The 19,762-nt window shown below is 42.5% G+C and overlaps 1 protein-coding gene across 5 annotated transcripts in view; it reads left to right on the forward strand.

Annotated features, from left to right (window-relative positions):
* Positions 1–19,762, forward strand: part of LOC132825862 (ras-specific guanine nucleotide-releasing factor RalGPS1-like) — a 781,992-nt gene that overhangs the window by 643,944 nt on the left and 118,286 nt on the right. For all 5 annotated transcript variants that reach the window (XM_060841441.1, XM_060841437.1, XM_060841440.1 and 2 more), the window contains one exon: positions 13,300–13,426. In XM_060841441.1, coding sequence (XP_060697424.1) covers positions 13,300–13,426 — 127 coding nt within the window. The remainder of the gene's footprint in view (positions 1–13,299; positions 13,427–19,762) is intronic.

Genomic DNA, 19,762 nt, shown 5'->3' on the forward strand with positions numbered 1-19,762 from the left:
AGGTGAGAGAAGCAAGTTTTAAAAAGGATATAAGGAGCACCTTTGCAGGTACAGTTACAATGTTTAAAAGACATTTGAATAAGTATACGCATAGGAAAGGTTTGGAGGGATATGGGCCAAATGCAAACAGGTGGGACTAGTTTAGTTTGGGAACAGGATTGGATTGAAGGGTCTGTTTCCATGCTGTATGACTCTATGTCTCTAATGCATCTGAAAACATTTCCAGTTTTCTGGTGGTATTCTTCCTTTTGACCATTAGTTGACAGGATAAACATAGCTTGAAAGCTTTTGTTTTTCAGTTTCCAGAGATCCTGGTGAAAGTTAACTGCGTGAAACAGTTTTTCCTAAAGTAATGAGATAGTTTAGAACTGTTAGAAAATAGGTTCCCTCAATGGAAGCATTTTGGTTTGACATTCCAAACCAGGCGTGTTTGGTTATAATTCTGAAGGGGTGACTTGAATTTGAGAAATGCTAAGTTCAGTTGTGTGACTAATTAAGGAAGAGGCTACCAAGCTCTCGAGATCGAAACCGTCAAGTTAAACCTGGCGATATTATAGTGAAGGAGTGGTGTTTGAGTACAGTGAAGTGATGGTAGAAGGATAGATGGAAATGTGTTCTTATTGTCCATTTTGAATTTTTTTCAAATTATCTTTTCTATAAATAGCCTGGTTTATTCTATTTTGTCTTCACTTCTTCTGTTTAATGTACTTCTGTTTTATTGTTAAAACTAGCATCATGTGGTTGTGTTTCAGTGAAAGACTACCTCAGTGAATAAAATAAAGTATGATTTATCAAGCTAAAGTTTGGCCAGAGGTCTGACTTGTCCAATAATAACATCAGCTGGGATTATGGCATAATTTAAAATAATAAGAACTGCAGCCAGCAAACATGTCATTTCTTCTACTTATGTTTTAATAATACATATGACACTGCACCTTCCAACATGAATGTAGAATCAACAATATGTAACAACTACAAAAATAGCAGGAGAACTCAGCAGGTCTGGCAGCATCTATGGAGAGAAACCAGAGTTAATGTTTTGGGTTCAGTAGCACTTCTTCAGAATGATATGCACATGTACATTGTTTCAGAGGGTCTTTTTGATGTGTCGTTTTAATAGCCATACAGAAATGCAACTTGTTTATAAAATATATTTCATCCATATTACTTAAAGCAGTTTGTTATACTATTATGATGAATGTCATTCTCATTGGTATCTGCGAACTGATCTGTGTCATTTTCTCTAACAATGACAGAAATACGAGCCTTTCAAGTCCATGTCTTGTAAAACATTTCATTCAAAGCCCCGAAACAATTATCTGATTAAACGTGATTATCACCAAGACAACCCACTGACTGTGGTTTAAACAGTTATTACCTCATTTTCCATCTTTAGTGTTCTTCTGTTAAAATACAACCCGGATTATATCCTTGAGGCCTACGAGATTCCACAAAGTGGAAAAAGATCAAGTTAACGCAGAGCAAAGTGTCACATTTTTGATTGGTTCAAGAAACTAGCATTGATGTTTTCTTTCATAAATCTCAAACACTAGTGTAATTTTTAATGAACCTGACTGCTGTTCAGCGAGGTAGTGACAGATTGCTGATTATTCATGCCAGTTCTCAAGCAGCAGCTAATATATATGGAGAGCCAGTTCAATGGAAATATGTTCCAACCAGAAGTCAAAACTCACTAAATATTAATAGTGGCGGAACACTGAATGTACAGATCAAATTGTCATGATTTGGAGATGCGGGTGTTGGACTGGGGTGTAAAAAGTTAAAAATCACATAACACCAGGTTATAGTCCAACAGGTTTAATTGGAAGCACTAGCTTTCAGAGTTGACAACCACCTGATGAAGGAGCGTCACTCCGAAAGCTAATGCTTCCAATTAAACCTGTTGGACTATAACCTGGTGTTGTATGATTTTTAACTTAGATCAAATTGTGTAAGCCTTGACATAGAAACTTGTTAAATTGGAATACGCAAGCTGTCAGAGATTGCTCACAGCTCACATACTCTCTTATATTTAAGATGCTAAACACCATATTGGCAAAAAAATCTGTTTTCACTGGCTAGTTGGCTTTACCTTTAAAATCACAGCCATTTCAGAATCTTAAGGCTATTACATGGAGTAACTAGGGAGATGTGAGTACTGAAGATGCTGGAGATCAGAGTCAAGATTAGATTGTGCTGGAAAAGCACAGCAGGTCAGGCAGCATCTAAGGAGCAGGAAAATCGATGTTTCGGGCTAAAGCCCTTCATCAGGAAGAGGGGCTTTTGTCCACAGTGTCAATTTTTCCTGCTCCTCGGATGCTGCCTGACCTGCTGTACGTTTCCAGCACCACTCTAATCATAACTAGGGAGACACTTCCCATCGGTTGAAGAGTCAAGAACCAGAGGGCACTGCTTTCAGGTGACTAGCAAAAGAAGAGGCATTGACCTGAAAGAAAATCCTTTAATGCAGCGAATGGGGAAGATCTGTGCAGTCCTTGGATCTCATTGCCTGAGTTCCCTGATTGGGATTGTTAACCTGGGCCAATCAGGGAGCCCTGGCTGACAGATATGCACAGGGGATTCTCCTGACTTCAGGGACTGACTCTGAGCTGGCAGGTCACAGCCAGTGTACTGTACACGTGTAAATCCAGGGTGACTTGGTGACAGGATACCAGCCTCTGTGTAGTTATTTCAATCTGAAATGCCTTGCCTGAGAAGGAGGCAGATTCAGTCAAAACTTTTGAGAGAATTAGGTAATTATCTAAGAAGTTTCTTTTTAAAAAAGAAGGGAAGATGGCAGGAGGGTGATGTTGGAAGGTAGCCCCTACCGAGAACCACATGGGAATGATAGGTTGAATGGCCTTCGTCAATGCTGTAACCATTTGATGATCTGGGACCAGACACCTCACCCTCCCAAAAAATATACACTATATGTTGCAGTGAGAACACTTCAAAAGTACTGTATTGATTGTAAAATGTTTTCAGATATCCTAAAGACTTAAATAGAATTTGATGAACGCATTAGTCATTTATCGTCAATTAATGACATTCAAGGTGCCACTTTTCTTGCATTGATCAATTGTTTGTCAAGTTCCTTTCTGAGTGTTGACAAAGTGTCTTGTATCATCCTCCACTGACTGTGTTACAGTTTTGTTAGTGAGAGATCCTGGAAATATACACAGTGTGAAGGAGCGGGGTGGGGGGTGCGGAAAGCTGAAACAGACAAGGAAATTATTTCCAAAAATACTTTAGATATACGAAATGCAGCACGGGTGTTGGATTGGTCAAAACTTTAAAAGGAATGTGTAAGACGGACTTCAGACGCCCATTGAAAACTTTCTGCCCACAGTCAGGTTAATAGAGGAAAACGCTGGAGGTGGGGATGAAAAATGTATAATATCAGTTATGTCTCTGTGAGTGTATGTTGAACAGACTGGAGATGGACAGCTGCGGAAAATTGTGGAGACTGATTTGCCTGAATAGTCCATTGACAAATGGTAAGGCCGTTCGAAACAACTGTGAAAGGAGCCCAAGTAGACAAACTGTTGGAACATAAATTCAGACTGTGGTTTACCCCAGGTCACTAACATTTAATGCAATGGAGACTGCAAAGCCTAAGATTTGTGTATTAGGGGGTTATATGAGGAGAGGCAATATGAACAAAATGGTGCAAATTTAAAGGAGACATAAAAACAGAGAAATCCTGAAGTTTTAGTGCAGAAATTGTTGAAGGACACTGGACAAGTTGGGCGGCACGGTGGCACAGTGGTTAGCACTGCTGCCTCACAGCGCCAGGGACCTGGGTTCAATTCCCGCCTCAGGTGACTGACTGTGTGGAGTTTGCACGTTCTCCCCGTGTCTGCGTGGGTTTCCTCCGGGTGCTCCGGTTTCCTCCCACAGTCCAAAGATGTGCGGGTCAGGTGAATTGGCCATGCTAAATTGCCCGTAGTGTTAGGTAAGGGGTATATGTATGGGTGGGTTGCGCTTCGGCGGGTCGGTGTGGACGTGTTGGGCCGAAGGGCCTGTTTCCACATTTGTAAGTAATCTAATCTAAGGCTTGTTTTTGGAAAGTACGTGAGATCTGTGATGCTGTAGAAAGAAGCACAGGGTAAGAATGCATGGATATTGCGCTAAACCTGTTCAAAACACTGATCAGCTAGAGTGTTGTGGCTATATCTGAGTACAGGTGCACCATCCTTTCTCCAAATCCTTGGGGCCAGTTGTTTTTCAGCATTCTGATTTTTTTGGACTTCGGAATAAATGACATTTTTCACTGTGAAATAAAAGAAATATTACCGAACAGCAGTGACGGAGAAATTTGCCCAATAAAGTATTGACCCCACAAACCAGATCAGGTGAAACTGACATGCTGTTTATTACAAGCGATGTCACTGGAAGAGAAACACACTAGGCTGACACAGAACTGACAGTCTGTACAGGTAGATAAGAATTCCTCTTCCCAGAGCTGAGGATGAGACCTGTTTTTATAATAATGCTGAACAGTAAGGCTAATTAGAAATGGGGAAAATACAATGTATCTGGAAATGGAGTAATTGAGTTACAATGATGCTAATTGGAAAAGAGTTATTGGAGGAATGTCCTAAATTTCTACACAAAGCAACATCCTGACAGTATCGATGGGTCCGGAGCTCCCATTCCCCTTCGCAGGTAGGTGCTAATGTCTCCTCTGAAGCGGTGAGGTGCTTTCATTGTCTTGCCCTTGGAGCAATGCTCTTGCTGGTGCCTTTCTGTCTGACTAGTTCTTTGTGTAGCTTTGGTATTGCTGGATTGTGAAACTGCCCTCGGGGCTTTAGGATAGCTGTGGTGCTCTGTCACTGTTAATGGGAGCTTGAAGTGTATTCCCTTGTCTGTGTGTACTGTGTAGTTTTGCTTGTCAGCCTGCTTGGTCCCTTGCTGAGGCATTCTGGGTGTTTTAGTACATTTTGGCCAATTTTGCTTTTGTGGGCCTTTTATGGGTTGGCAGGGTGGCAAATCTTTTCCCAGAAGCAGGCACTGAGACACCATTGACACCTGCCAATGCTGGGACATGCCGCCATGTCACATCTGAGTGACATGGTTTGAGTGGGTGTGGAGTTGGGTCACCTGCTCGCATGCCAAAATGGCGCTCCACACTCCATGAAAAAATTTCGGATTTCAGAGCTTTTATGGATTTTGGAATTTTGGACAAATGATTGTGTACCTGTACTACATTTCAGGAAGGATATCAAAACTTTAATGACTGTGCACATCTACTAGAATTGTAGAGATGAGGGACTTTGGGTGCACAAAAATGTTTTCCGGTGAGCAGAGAAGGTTACGGGATGATTTAATAGAGGCGTTCAAACTCACGAAAAGTTTTTGATCAAGTAAATAAGGAGGAACCAATTCATTGGAGCAAAGAGTCAGTTAGTACAGGACAAAGGTTGAAGGGAAATAGTCGTAGAATCTGAGGTATGAAGAGGAGGATTTTTATCTGTAATGAACTGCTAAGGTCTGGATTGTATGGCCTGAAAAGGTATTAGAAACAGATTCAATAGCAACCTTCTTAAGAGACTACTTATGTGGGCTATAGGTAAAGTAGTGTTACTTCTGCAATTATAATTACTTATACAAAGTAAATGAACTCACACCAGTGTGTAATTGTTTCAGCCAAGAGCTGAGTCAACAAGAATGGAAACTATGTGGAGGAAAAACATAATTGTTTCTTGTATCAGCTAAAATTGTATGCAAGAATGAAACGGAACTGCAAAACAATGGTAGATATTACAGACGACTAGATAAGATGCTGTGAGGGGAGGCAGTTAAGCTAGATACGCCTGTGCAAACAATAGGTATAAACATCTGTTTCCCACTTTTACAGAAACAAACCCCAACTAAAAGGGTCTTAAGGATCAGTATGGTAGGGGAAGGCACAGATGGAGGGAGTAGATAATGGTAAGGAAAGGATATGCCTAACAATGACCCACAGCAGGATGAGGTTAAACGGCCTTGTGAGGCTAGAAATAAGCATTTTGTCGCAGATAAGGCCGGATAAGGCAAGAGATAAACAGGAGTAATGGGCGTCGGTCTTAGGGAAGTGGAAGATGTAAACAGGGGAGGAGCAATGACATAAAAAAAAGAAACCAAATTATATAAATATCGTGTATTAATTGAATTCGGTGTGTGTGTACCCTGCCTTGTAGACAGTGGACATCACACCCTCTTGCAAGAGTAAAATAAAGGACACTACTGATTCAGATTTTGTCTCAGGCTGAAATTATTGAAGTGTGTGAGTTTAGTTTTTCACAACTTACAAGGAGGAAACCTTGCAGGGCAAAGGGAAAAGAGCATAGAATTGGAGGTAATGTTACAATTCCCGTGGAGAGCAACAACTTTCAATAACAGTCAGTGACCGGCTCAAACGATTGCACAAGATTTCCCATTTTAAGACTTGACTGTAACAAACAACCTGAAATCAACATCAAGTAAACATTAGTTGGTGGGAATAACATACTAAATTAAAGGTATTTTTAATGGATTTCTCAACATAACTGAGAATAATACTCCACACCAAATTGATACATTTTACTAAACTATGAGCAGAAATGTAGTCTTCTGTTTAAAAGTTCCAAGTTCCTCTAGTCCTTACAGGATGAATCTTCTCAAGTCCTTTTGAATAAAGTTCTGTTCACTCAGCGTTCTGAGCATTTTTAAATGAACTTTCAGTAGTAAAGTATCCTCTGTTGATGTAGTGATTTGGAACTCTGCACAATCCCAGTTCCCTCAAACATGTGTTACATCCTCAATGTCCCTTTGCTTGGTGATTAATCTAGTGTCTTTTCAGCCTGGAATATCAGTGCCTGTTGTGCGTCTTCTTTCCTGAAATCCCTTGGTTTGGGAAACAGTGAGGCCAGGTACCAAGATGTTAACACTTGCATCTGTCTTTGGAGAAATTTCAATGTGAATTTGTCTGTCTAACGAGCAGGTCACATAGACTTGTCTCAGAGCAGATCCTGGATTAAGCATTAAAGAATACGGTTTAAAACGTGACCATCTTACAAAGCCCAGCATTTGCAATGAGAATTGAACACGTTTGGATGAGTTGACGTGAGGACAGCAAGATTTTACAATACATTACGAGCACAGATTCAAATCAGGTCAACTTTTTTCCACATATTTTCTCATTGTACTTTGTTACTTTCTATAACTTGTTTTGTCTATTAATAACTGTTCAATTCATAACGTAGTTTATTTGCAGTAGATCAACACAAAATCTACAAATTGGGCTGAAACAATGGAGTCGTGACATATTAAATTCTTAATCGCTGCAATCATTGTTTGGATCAGGAGAGTCCTTGTTGGGTGATTGTTACAACTTTGAAATTTGTTCACCTGGAGAAGATTCTGTTGTTGTGAAATACAAACTAGCAGTATTCCCGATTGCAGCTCAGTGACATGAACTGGGAGGAAAGGCTGTGTATTCCTTTCTTTAATTGGAAACCCTAACTTTCAAATTGGCTGTCCTCTTTAAAAGGTAAAGTTCGTAATCTTTCAACTGTTTCCTGTAATTGGATGGGAATGAAAGCTTTCAAAATATAACAAAGAGAGACAGGATGTGAGGAGACTGAAATCATACATTTCCCATCATCTGTGAGATCCATTGTGAAGCAGCAGGGCTCAGTGAAATGTCTCAAACCACTTTACACAATGAGTGGCATTTGGAATGAAGTGCCCGCAGTAAACTTTAGCAAATGCAGCAATTATTCTGCACCTGAATCATTCCAGCAGTGGAATGAGTAGCTGGTTAATTTGTTTGCTTTTACAATGATGTTTAATGACAGGACTCCCTGTAGCTCTTTCATTAGTGCCAAGGGATTGTTAATTTTCTCTTGTTTGGACTGATCGTTATGAGTACTGAGTACCGAGTGAGATTAAAAGTGCAACTTTAACACGATCAGCCGAGTGAAAGCTGATTAGAATGGGAGCTAGTCTTGTTTTTACAGCTTATTTCTATGCTGTTGGTTTGATAACACTTTTATTTTGATGGTCGTAGTGTGTAAAGTGCGAACAACTAACCCAAATAGTCTTTGCTGAGTTTTGGCTAAGTCTTGATGGACGAACTTTATGACATAAAAGATACTCATCCAGCGAAATAACAATCTTACACATTTTCCTTCTGGATGGAAAGTACAAACTACACTGGTTTGCACCGATCTCTCTCAGCATTTTTTTATTTCAAAATATACTTTGATGATCTATACACGTGGGCATGCTCTACATATGTAAACCTTCCATTTCTTTGCATACCGAAACAGAGTAATCGTTCCTATTTACAGGTCTGTACGATTACATTTTTTAGATGAGGCATCAGCAGAGCCCAAATGACTGCATGGGCCCCCTGTTCTTCTTTAGGTAGGCAGATGTTACACGGTGGTCTTTCCCCACCGCGCCTTGGCGGCAGCTGCCCCAAGCTTCAGCGCGACCCTCAACACGTAGTCGTGGACCTTGGAATGTGCCAGTCTGCAAAACTCAGTCGGGGTCAACACCTTCAGCTGGAAACCTGGTGATCTTCCTGCTGAAGGAGTTGACCTTGATCTCTCTCAGCATTATCAAGGATAGTGAAGACCTTTGAGATTTCAGTCACACACCTCTCTTATAAAGTGAGTTGTTTCCTAACTGTCCCCTTTATCATTGATGGTGTTTGTTCCCAGTGTCCTACCTCTAAGCCAGGAGGCCCAGGTTCAAGTCCCACCTGCTCCAAAGGTGGGTGATGACAACTCTGAACAGACTGTTTGGAAAGAACCTATTCCACTGTGGTTAAAATCTGGAATGCACTCACTGAGTACAGGGAAGCAAATATAATTGGTGGCTTTCAAAGAGGCTAAGCACATGGAGAGAAAGATGTTGTAAAGCTACAGGGTAAAGGCACGAGAGTGGGTCAAACTGTGTCCTGTGACATCTTCATCTTATTGAGGGGGTTTGACAGAGTAGCTGCTGAAAGGATGCTTCTCCCTGTAGGAGAGTGTAGAATTCGGGGATGCAATTTAAAAATAAGTTGTCCCGTTGAAGTCAAAGATGAGAGGAATTTTCCCCTCAAAGGCCATGACTTGTTGGAATTCTCTTCCTGGAGATTGGTGGCGATAGGACTATTCAATAGTTTTAAGGTGGACTGGATACTGTTTGACACAGTTTCTTGACTAAAAAGTATCAGAGGAAAGTGGGATTGGGCAAGAACCAGATCAACTGATATCTTAATAAATGGTGGGACAGGCAAGAGGGGCTAACTGATGTACCCCTGCTTTTAATTTGTGTGTTTGCAGAGATCTATGCATTATAATGGGCTGCTCTGTCACAGTAGATACACATCGTACTATGATATTAACTAATCTCTTTTTGACAAAACAATGAATAATTTATTCAGCTGATGTAACATGAGATTTCAACACAGCGAAAGATCATAAAGCAGGGATTCTTCATTCTGTTGGTACTAGATCATGATGAACAGGAAGGGAAATTAAGTTTAAAAAAAAATTATTTACAGCCCCTACATGGAACAAAGCCTATGATTGACTTCGGGCTCTGAGGAATTTTTATCTCTAACTGTTCCCCAGCTTCCAGAAAATACATAGAACATCGAAAAGCACAGCACTAAACAGACCCATCGCCCCCAATGTTGTGCTGAGGATTATTCCTAATCTAAAATGAAATAACCTAACCCACACACCCCTCAACTCACTGCTATCCATGTGCATGTCCAGTAGTCGGTTAAATGCCCCCAATGACTCCACTTCCACCACCACCACTGGCAACGCATTCCATGCATTCACAACTCTCTGTGTAAAGAACCTACCTCTGACATCTCCTTTGTACCTTCCTCCTAATATCTTCAAACTATGACCCCTCGTGGCAGTCAATCCTGCCCTGGAGAAAAGTCTCCGGCTAGTGACTCTATCTATTCCTCTCATTACCTTGTACACCTCGATCAGGTCACCTCTCTTCCTCCTCCTCTCCAGAGAGAAAAGTCCAAGCTTAGTCAGCCTCTCTTCGTAAGGCAAGCCCTCCATTCCAGGCCGCGTCCTGGTTATCCTTCTTTGCACCCTTTCCAAAGCCTCCGTATCCTTCCTATAATAAGGCAACCAGAACTGACACAATCTCCAAGTGTGGTCTCACCAGGGTCTTGTAGAGCTGCAGCAAAACCTTGCGGCTCTTAAACTCGATCTCCCTGTTAATGAAAGCCAAAACTTTCTTAATATATGCTTTCTTAACAACCCTATAAAGACATTCTTTACTTCAGCAAGAGTCCATTCGCCTGCTCCTGCTGTCCAGCCTCACCGTTACTGCCTCCTGCTGGTGGTGTGAGTGAACTGCTCCATTCCCTTGTTCATCAATGTCACCGCCTGCTGCTGGATGTCCCCTGACATTAACAAACACTTCTTCAAAATGATGGAACGTTTTCTTGCTTTAAGTTACCCATTACCTGGGAATGAACTCCTTAACTATTTTATTCCTAACCAGAGATTCAAGGCAACAAGTTATTTAGAAGCAAAAAGAAATCAAAACCACTAATTGTCTGAGAATATGTGAAATCCTGCATATCGATCGATAGTGTATTATACAGGTGAGGGGGCCTCATAAATAGAGGAAAAGTGGGACTGGCCGCTGAGAGAAGTTGCCTATTTCTGACTACTTCTGTCAGAGATTGCTTCTGATTTCAAGTTCAGTAAAGCCCTCCCGACCTTCCATTGGGGGCAAGAAGGAAGATTTACCTTCTCCCCTGCCTCACAATGAAAGTTGAGGTTACTGTTAACCTGTGGTTCACAGCACCCCATTCCCAATGGCTCACCCCAGTGGCTCTTCTTATTAAACCCACTTAAAACCCCCATACCAACTTCCCCAATTGGTGTGTCCTCAACATTGATTGATTATATTAAATAAATATTTAAATTCCTCTTTGCTAAAGTGGCTTCTGGGTTTGACGTGCAGAAAGGAACAGCTGTAAATCTAAAGAGAGCTCCATCCAATATTGTATATGTTTGCCTTGTCTCATGAAGTAAAATAAAGAAAATTAGAATCAGAGAGAACAGATCAGAAAAAAACCCACAAATCAAAGGTGAACCAGGAAACTGCGTGACTGACCAGATTTCACCCGAGTAGAATGATATCAGTTTCAATCCCCAGGCGAAACTGAGCAGGAGATTGTAAAGGAGCAGTGACCAGGGTGAAGGGGCACCTGGATTACAGAAGGAAGACGTCAGCCATTTGGGGTGAAGTACCAGGCGGTGACAATGACCTGCAGGAGAAGCAAGCGGCCTAAAGGTCTCTGGGAGAAAGCGAGGACTGCAGATGCTGGAGATCAGAGTTAAAGAGTGTGGTGCTGGAAAAGCACAGCAGGTCAGGCAGCATCGAGGGACAGGAGAAACGCTGACTCTGCTCCTGCTCCTCGGATGCTGCCTGACCTGCTGTGCTTTTCCAGCATTGCACTCTTCAACTCGAGACTAAAAGTCTCTGCCAAGCACATAGAAGCAGTTAGCATGAAGTAAGTTTGGGATGAGGGTGGGGGGGTGTGGGAACACCATTAAACTACAGCAGCCCATGAAAAACTACGTGAAGGTTTTGTGCTTTACAAAACTAATGTTAATATGAAGTTCGTACATTTTCGACAGAAGATTTTGGCTTTGCTTTGAAAAGCTGCTCTTTTTAATAGTGAAAACAAAATGGTGACTTCGGAAGGAAATAAATGTCTATATTGGCTTAAGTATCATGATCAAGGCAAGAACTAAGTCATTTCCATCCTCCCTTGGTTACAGCAGTCTCTGTGGAAATGACCCTCATCATAAAACAAAAAACAGTTTTGTCAAAGTTACTTTAGGCTTGTGTGTGGATATTGTCTTCAGATGTCTGAAGTTGCTTCAATATTTTATGATAACTAAACACATTTCCAGGTTCACGCTAGTGTGCAGTGTGTTGAGAAGATGCCATTTCCTGCAGTATAAACACACGGATTCCCAATGTTTGGATCGTGCTGAGGGGTAAATTTTCTTCTTGTTGCCTGAGTTATAAGTCAATGAGTTGCAAAGCAGTGACTGAAATAGGTCCTTGAATCTCTGAATGTATTACACATCAATGTGACCTCCTTATGAGTATGACCAGATCAGTCATAGTATATGTAGGCAGAAGTCACATGACACCAGGCTATAGTCCAACAAGTTTGTTTGAAATCACAAGTTTTCGTAGCGCTGCTCCTTTATCAGGTGAAGTGACTGTTAGACGATAACCTGGTGTCATGTGACTTCTGACTGTCCACCCCAGTCCAACACCGGCACCTTCACATCACCATTTACGTTGGGGGAACACTCATCTGCAAATCCACTCCAAGTCACATAACATCCTCAATTGGAAATATATCACTCATTCAGTCACTGTTGCAACATCCTGAAGCTCCCTCCCTCACAACAGGTGCATTGGTGCAAGACAATAGCCCATTACTGCCACCTCAGGACTAATTAGAGATGCCAATAAATATTGGTTTTGCCTGTGTTGTTTATGTCTGATGAATGGACCAAATAAAACTGTTTTTACGAGGCTGCTTCACAGTTATAGTCTGTTCCCAGATGAATGATAATCTGTCTCTCAATGTACTGACTTAATGGGTAATGTCTGCACATTGAGTGAATGCCAGATCATGCAGATGTCCAGCAATTCTCATGTTTACACTGTGCGCTCACCAGAGAATACTTTGTGAATCCAAATTGCGTTGAACTCTAGACTTTTCTCTCTTGATGGAGATATATGTGCAAACTGTTGGAAAAGTAACTGACAATCTTCCAAGTGTAAGGAGATGCCATTAATCCTCATTGTGACATACCCATCCATCATTAAAAATACCTCTCTTATAGGTTTGCTCAACTCTTTAATTTGCAGGAGCTGCCCTTGGATTAGATCTGTATATGTGACCAGTGTGCCCCATAGTAATGTATTTGTCTCAGGTAAAGGATTTTTCTGTGGCATTTTCATTTATGTCACTGATAATGGCCAGTGCTTTCTGTCGACTAAACTGCCTCCTGTGTTAGTAAAATCACCTTTGGAAGGAGCAGCGCTCTGAAAGCTTGTGTTTCTAAATAACATAGTCCTGTTAGACTATAACCTGGTGTCATGTGATTTCAGACTGTGTCAGTACAAGGCACCCTTATTTGGCAATAATTTAAAACTCTGAGATGCAGAAGTTGATTTGAAAGCCTGGGTTTGAATGTGTGAAACTCCGTCTCACTGCTCCTGATGAGCTGCACATTTTCCTGAATGTCTGTTCTCGTTTCTTTTCAGGTCCCTCTGAGGTTTCCGCCTCAGTGAGGTACAGTCGAAGACCAACATGTCCTGATGCCTCGGTAATGGGCAGCCTGAACACTCCCCCGGTGCCCAGACACAGGAAGAGCCACAGCCTGGGAAACAAGTGGGTGAAAGTATCTCTTTGATCTCGACCGAGTTCTCTCATGACACACTGGTCAGCCTGTCCCACCCTTAACAGCAATGGCATGTTTTGTTGGTGCTGTGTGTTCTACACTGAGGAAATTGTGAGATTTGAATGGATTATCTCTCTTCCCTGGATATCTATTCATCTGGAAAACATGGATGAGATTCTCTCCACTGTTAAGATAATGGCAGAACAATCCTATTTTATAGAGATGCATCAATCAGAACACATAGCGTAAAGGACACTTCACTACTTTAAGTCAGGAAAGACAGTGTCAACATGCCGTTATCAGATATTATAAAATGAAACATTCTTCTATCATAAGACAAACTGAATCATCACTCAGTGTTACTAATTCTTGTCACTTGTTGGCATTGCTATGGCAACCACAGCCTCCATGGTTGCTGTGTCAAATTAAGATCGAGCAGAATGGGTTTAGATTCTCCAGAGTTTGGAAGATTGAGAAGTGATATCATTGAAACTTGTAAATGTTATCGAGGGTTTGACAGGGTAGATGCAGAGGGGTTGTTTCTATCCCTGTTACAGAGTCTCCAGGATGAGGGGTCAGCCAATATGGACTGAGATTTAGGAAAGATTTCCTCACCAACGGTTTTGTGAATCTTTGGAATTTTCAACCCCAGGCTGTTGCGAATGCTTAGTTGTTATTGGATAGATTCAAGACTGAAATGAATAGATGTTTGGCAGTAAGGGAATTGAGGGACAGTAAGATTTCACAGGAAGGTGAGGTTGATGTCCAAGCTCAGCTGTGAGATAATGAATGATGGAACGCCCTCCCTGGCTCATGGTCACTCCTATTTCAGCTGTTTGTTTGTTTGTTGCTGCCCTGCAGCTCAATTGTACCATCTCCAACTTCAGAAAAATAACCCACTGCTCTACTGATCCCCATCGCTCATTTCTCTGCCAAAGTGTTCAATTACACACACTTTGTTCATTTCTGACTCCGTATAACAGCGGTCAAATTGTAATGCAGTGGCAGGCACAAAAAAAATGGCACATACTTGTGGGTTTTTAGTTTGGAAAGCTTGTTTTGAATAGTTTTTGCTATTGTTTGTTTTCGGTCATTGTTGCTTTGCAAATATTCATTTTAAAATGACTGTTGTACCTGACTTGCACTAGCTGTAATTACAGCTGGAGAGTGGTGGGCGTTTGTAATTGGCTGGTCAATGCACTTATGATTTTGTAGTTTCAAAATGGCCTCCTATGCTGTATCATTTCTCCGAAGTTCAATGAATCAGTCCTTCTGAATGTTGCATTAAATCATCAACTAATGTAGGTCACTGGCACCGTGGCTATTTCCAGTGTTGTTCAGTGCTGCATTGTCAAATATTGACGGTAATTAAGCATGGATTTTCAGAAATATAACATTTGATGAATCTCCAGCACCCTTGTTCTGAACTATGCCTGCAGTTATTTTTGTGAGATCCTGAGATTGAAGATTAATAAAAGTCAGGGACGAGTTTTGGAAAAACTGATGCACCTCACAGAGCTATCACTCCCACTGATTCATGCCTCGAGGCACCCTGTGTCAGGGTGAACAGCTTTGCAGGAGGTGTTTTAACAGTTTCAGACTTGGCAATTTCCTCAAGCATCTCCTTTTACTTTTTTTATCCTTGCTTTCTGGGTACGTAAATGCTTTCCACTGAGCATTCTTTGTTGGAAATAGAGTGGGATTTATAAGTCTGCAGTCAAAACCAGTCGAGGTGAAATGGCCACATGGGCTTTAATGGAATGGGATTCTTTCAGCATTTTGTGTTGCTGTCAGTCACATTTGTTGCTTTTTGCCTGGAGAAAGTGGGGACTTGTATGAAGTACAGAAGAAGTTACAGATAACTATGTTGGAGGAAGGAAGCAGTCAGACAGACTTGGACCCCAAATACCCGAGGCTGAGTATGACGATACCAGGAGCGGGCAGAATGGAACAAAATTTCTGGAAAAAAATGAAATGAATGATGCCTTAAAAAGTTTAACAAACCATTGAAAATGAAAAAAAAAGGACATAGGTGAAGACAAAAAATACAGTCAAATCAAGTTGAATTTGTTTCTATTTTTTAAAAATTGATGTTATACATTTTAATGGCTGTTTTTAAAAAAAAATCAGAGGAGAGTATTCACAGTCAGAATGATAACCTGATAACTGCTGGGTTTTTCTGTTGGACGTTCATTATCCTGTCCACGAACCTACACCATTGGGAGTGAGCTCTCAGTGGTTAGCACTGCTGCCTCACACTCTAGGGTCCCAGGCTCAATACAGCCTCGGGTGACTGACTGTGTGGAGTTTGGGAGGGTGGGGGACTCTGGGAGGGTGTGAACTTTGGGAGGGTGTGAACTCTTCTTCAGAACTGCAGAGTATTTAGAAAGCAAACCAGGGAAGGGGGCAATAAACAACAGGGCACCCAGTGAAGAGAGAAACCCAGAGGCGTGTGTGGCACCTGTAGGTCAATGTTGGAGGAGATGCCAAGGTTGGCATGGTGTTTTGTTTGAACCTGCAGTGATTGGAACTAGCTGGATCTTGTTGACCACGAGATCCACGGTTAGAGTTGTTAACCTGGGCAACTTGGGAAAGCCCTGGCTGGCCAATATAACCCAGAGGCTGGCAGTACACAGGGCAACTGGGAACTAGGTGGTCAATGACCAGCCTGCAGGATAGTGGGCCTGGGGAGGGTCGGTCAGTACGTGGGGCGGCCGGAGACCGGACGGCCAACAACCAGCTCATGGGAAAGCGGCCCAGGGTAGTCTGGGAGCTGGGTGGTCAATGACCAGCCTGGAGGAAAGCAGGCCTGGGGAGGGTCGGTCAGTACACAGGGCAACTGGGTGCTGGGTGGTTATTATTTTTATCTTGTTGATTTTAACCCTACTGCGAATCCTCTTGCAAGGATGCCTGCCTTGAAGAAGTTTTCCTCCTCTCTCTACAAGAATCTCAGCAAGTCCCTCTTCCACTGCAACTACTCTATGCTACTCTCTCCCCACCCCCACTCTCCCCGAGCTTATCACTCCACACTTCAGTCTCTCTGCCTTTATTCCTGATGAAGGGCTTTTGCCTGAAATGTCAATTTCGCTGCTCGTTGGATGCTGCCTGACCTGCTGTGCTCTTCCAGCACCACTAATCCAGAATCTGGGTGGTCAATGACCAGCCTAGAGGAAAGCAGGCCTGGGGTAGTCTGGTCAGTAAACAGAGAGGCTGGGAGCTGGGTGGTTGATGACCAGCCTGGAGGATAGTGGGCCTGGGGAGGGTCGGTCAGTACACAGGGCAACCAGAGACCAGAAGGCTGACAACTGTCCTGCAGGAAGGATGACTACAGCCAGTGTACTCTGCACAAGTCAGTAAAGGGTGACTTGGTGATGGGATTATTATTTCAGAACCATAAGGGCTTTCCAATGCGGTGAGGCTTGGCACCGATAACAAACCAGCCCCTGGGCATTTTCCGGGGTTGCTTAGGAGAGGCTCTGTCGCTGACACCCCTGGGGCAGTGGCTTGGACTGTTTTGTGGGGCTAGGGAAGTACACACTCTTTCTTTGGTGATTTACATTAGAAACATAGAAAAAGGGAGCAGGATTAGGCCATTGAGCCCCTTGAACCTGTTCTGCTACTCAGTATGAACATGGCTGATCATCCATCTCAGTACCCTGTGCCCATGTTCTCCACACGTTCTTTGACTCCTTCACCCCCACGAAATAGACCTCACCCCCCTCCTCAAAACATTGCATGTTTTGGCCAAAACCACTTTCTGTGGCTTCGAATTCCATTGGCTCCCCACTCTCTCATTAACAACTCAGCTTCCATGTTTCTCTTCGTGCCAAATCTTCCTCCTTCTGCAGAGGGGTTTCGGGCCTTGCTTTGTATTTGCACTCCAGCAATGAAAGGAGGATATTTATTTTGTTTATCAATGAAGTCTGGATAATTCCCTATTTCATCTTTTTCTGGGTGAAGGCATTTCTCCTCGTTTCAGTGCTAAATGGCCCACCTCATATCTCTACTTGGTGACACCTGGTTCTGGACTCCTGGGTTATCAGGAACATCTTTCCTGCGTTTTCCCTGTCTATTCCTGTATGGATTTAACAGGTTTCTATGAGATTTCACCCTTCGTTCTTCTAAATTCCAGGGAATGTAGTCCTAGTCAACCCAGTCTGTCCTCGTACATCAGTCCTGCTTAGTAAACCTTTGTTGCAATCCCTCTGTAGCCAGAACATCCATCCTCAGACTAGAAGAGGAAAATTGTACACAACCACCCCAGGCATGGTCTCATGTACAATTGCAGCAAGATATCTCTGCTCCTGTACTCGAATCCTCTCACTATGAAGGCCAACATACCATTAGGCTCCCTCACCACTGGCTGCACCTGGATGTTTACTGTCAGCAGATGGGTCAATGGGCTGAGAAGTGGCAGATGGAGTTTAATTCAGATAAATGCGAGGTGCTGCATTTTGGGAAAGCAAATCTTAGCAGGACTTATACACCTTAATGGTAAGGTCCTAGAGAGTGTTGCTGAGCAAAGAGACCTTTGAGTGCAGGTTCATAGCTCCTTGAAAGTGGAGTCGCAGATAGATAGGATAGTGAAGAAGGCGTTTGGTATGCTTCCTTTTATTGGTCAGAGTATTGAGTACAGGGGTTGGGAGATCGTGTTGCGGCTGTACAAGACATTGGTTAGGCCACTGTTGGAATATTGCGTGCAATTCTGGTCTCCTTCCTATCGGAAAGATGTTGTGAAACTTGAAAGGGTTCAGAAAAGGTTTACAAGGATGTTGCCAGGGTTGGAGGATTTGAGCTACAGGTAGAGGCTGAACAGGCTGGGGCTGTTTTCCCTGGAGCGTCGGAGGCTGAGGGGTGACCTTATAGAGGTTTACAAAATTATGAGGGGCATGGATAGGATAAATAGACACAGTCTTTTCCCTGGGGTCAGGGAGTCCAGAACTAGAGGGCATAGGTTTAGGGTGAGAGGGGAAAGATATAAAAGAGACCTAAGGGGCAAATTTTTCACACAGAGTGTGGTACGTGTATGGAATAAGCTGCCAGAGGAAGTGGTGGAGGCTGGTATAATTGCAACATTTAAGAGGAATTTGGAGGGGTATATGAATAGGAAGGGTTAGGAGGGATATGGGCCTGGTGCTGGCAGGTGAGACTAGATTGGGTTAGGATATCTGGTCGGCATGGATGGGTTGGACTGAAGGGTCTGTTTCCGTGCTGTACATCTCTATGACTCTATAACTGGTGTATAAGGACACCCAGGTTTAATTGCACTTCCCCATTCCCTAGTCTATTGCAATCCAGATCATTTGCCTTCATCAGCTTATGCACCAGGAATAAACCAGTGATAAACCAGTAATAAACTGGTAATAAACCAGTAATAAACCAGCTAATGCACCAGTAATAAACCAGTGTGCTCTGCAACCTTTTCTTGAAAATTGTGTCCACGCGAGGCCACGTCTGCCCTCACATTGATGAATGGGCCAGGCTGTGATCAGAAAGTAACTTAAAAATTGAAACTGCTGGAAAAGCTCAGCAGGCCTGGCAGCATCTGTAGAGAGAAAGCAGAGTCAACGTTTCACGTCCAGTGACCTTTCCTCAAAACAGGTTTGAGTTCTGAAGGAGCATCACTGGACCCAAAATGTTAACTCTGCTTTCTCTCCACAGATGCTGCCAGACCTGCTGAGTATTTCCAGCAATTTCTGTTTTGGTTTCTGATTTCTAGCCTCAGAAGTCCTTTCAGTTTGTTTGTTTACCTTCAAAAATTGCTTCAGATCTGATAGCAGTTCCAGGGACCGTCCACTGAGTGGAGCACTAGAGACACATCTCAGAATTAGAATTTTTAGTTAAACTTCAATTTTTTTTTCTACTTTAGCTACATAAGGTTCCCTAACTGTGTAAATTTTCATGCCAAGTCTTATTCTTCGTTCTTCTATAGAGAGTTTCTTGACTCACATTACATTTGCTCTCTAGCACTGAAAGGAGAAGATTCATTTCATTTCTGATTGAAGTCTAAGTGATACCTTTTTAAAATTTCATCCATTACCATATCCAGGCTTTTAAAAAGTGACAACTGGGATGGTGGTCTATTCCAGGATATTCCAGGATGGTGGTGAGCTCCTTTGGTTCAGGCGAGTAAGAAGATCGGGCTAGTACCAGCGTAGAGGGGCTCCGTAGGGCCGAGTGGTACACAGTGAGGTGTGTTTTGATGGATGGCATGAGGAAATATACAGGGCCTCATGGAGAAAAGCCCTCCATGAAGTTCTACAAAAATGACACCGCCAAAAAATAAAAGAGTCAGCACTATGTTTTTCAGCTTAAATAAGAGCAAT

The sequence above is a fragment of the Hemiscyllium ocellatum genome, chromosome 21 (assembly GCF_020745735.1).
Source record: "Hemiscyllium ocellatum isolate sHemOce1 chromosome 21, sHemOce1.pat.X.cur, whole genome shotgun sequence".
NCBI classification, from domain to species: domain Eukaryota; kingdom Metazoa; phylum Chordata; class Chondrichthyes; order Orectolobiformes; family Hemiscylliidae; genus Hemiscyllium; species Hemiscyllium ocellatum.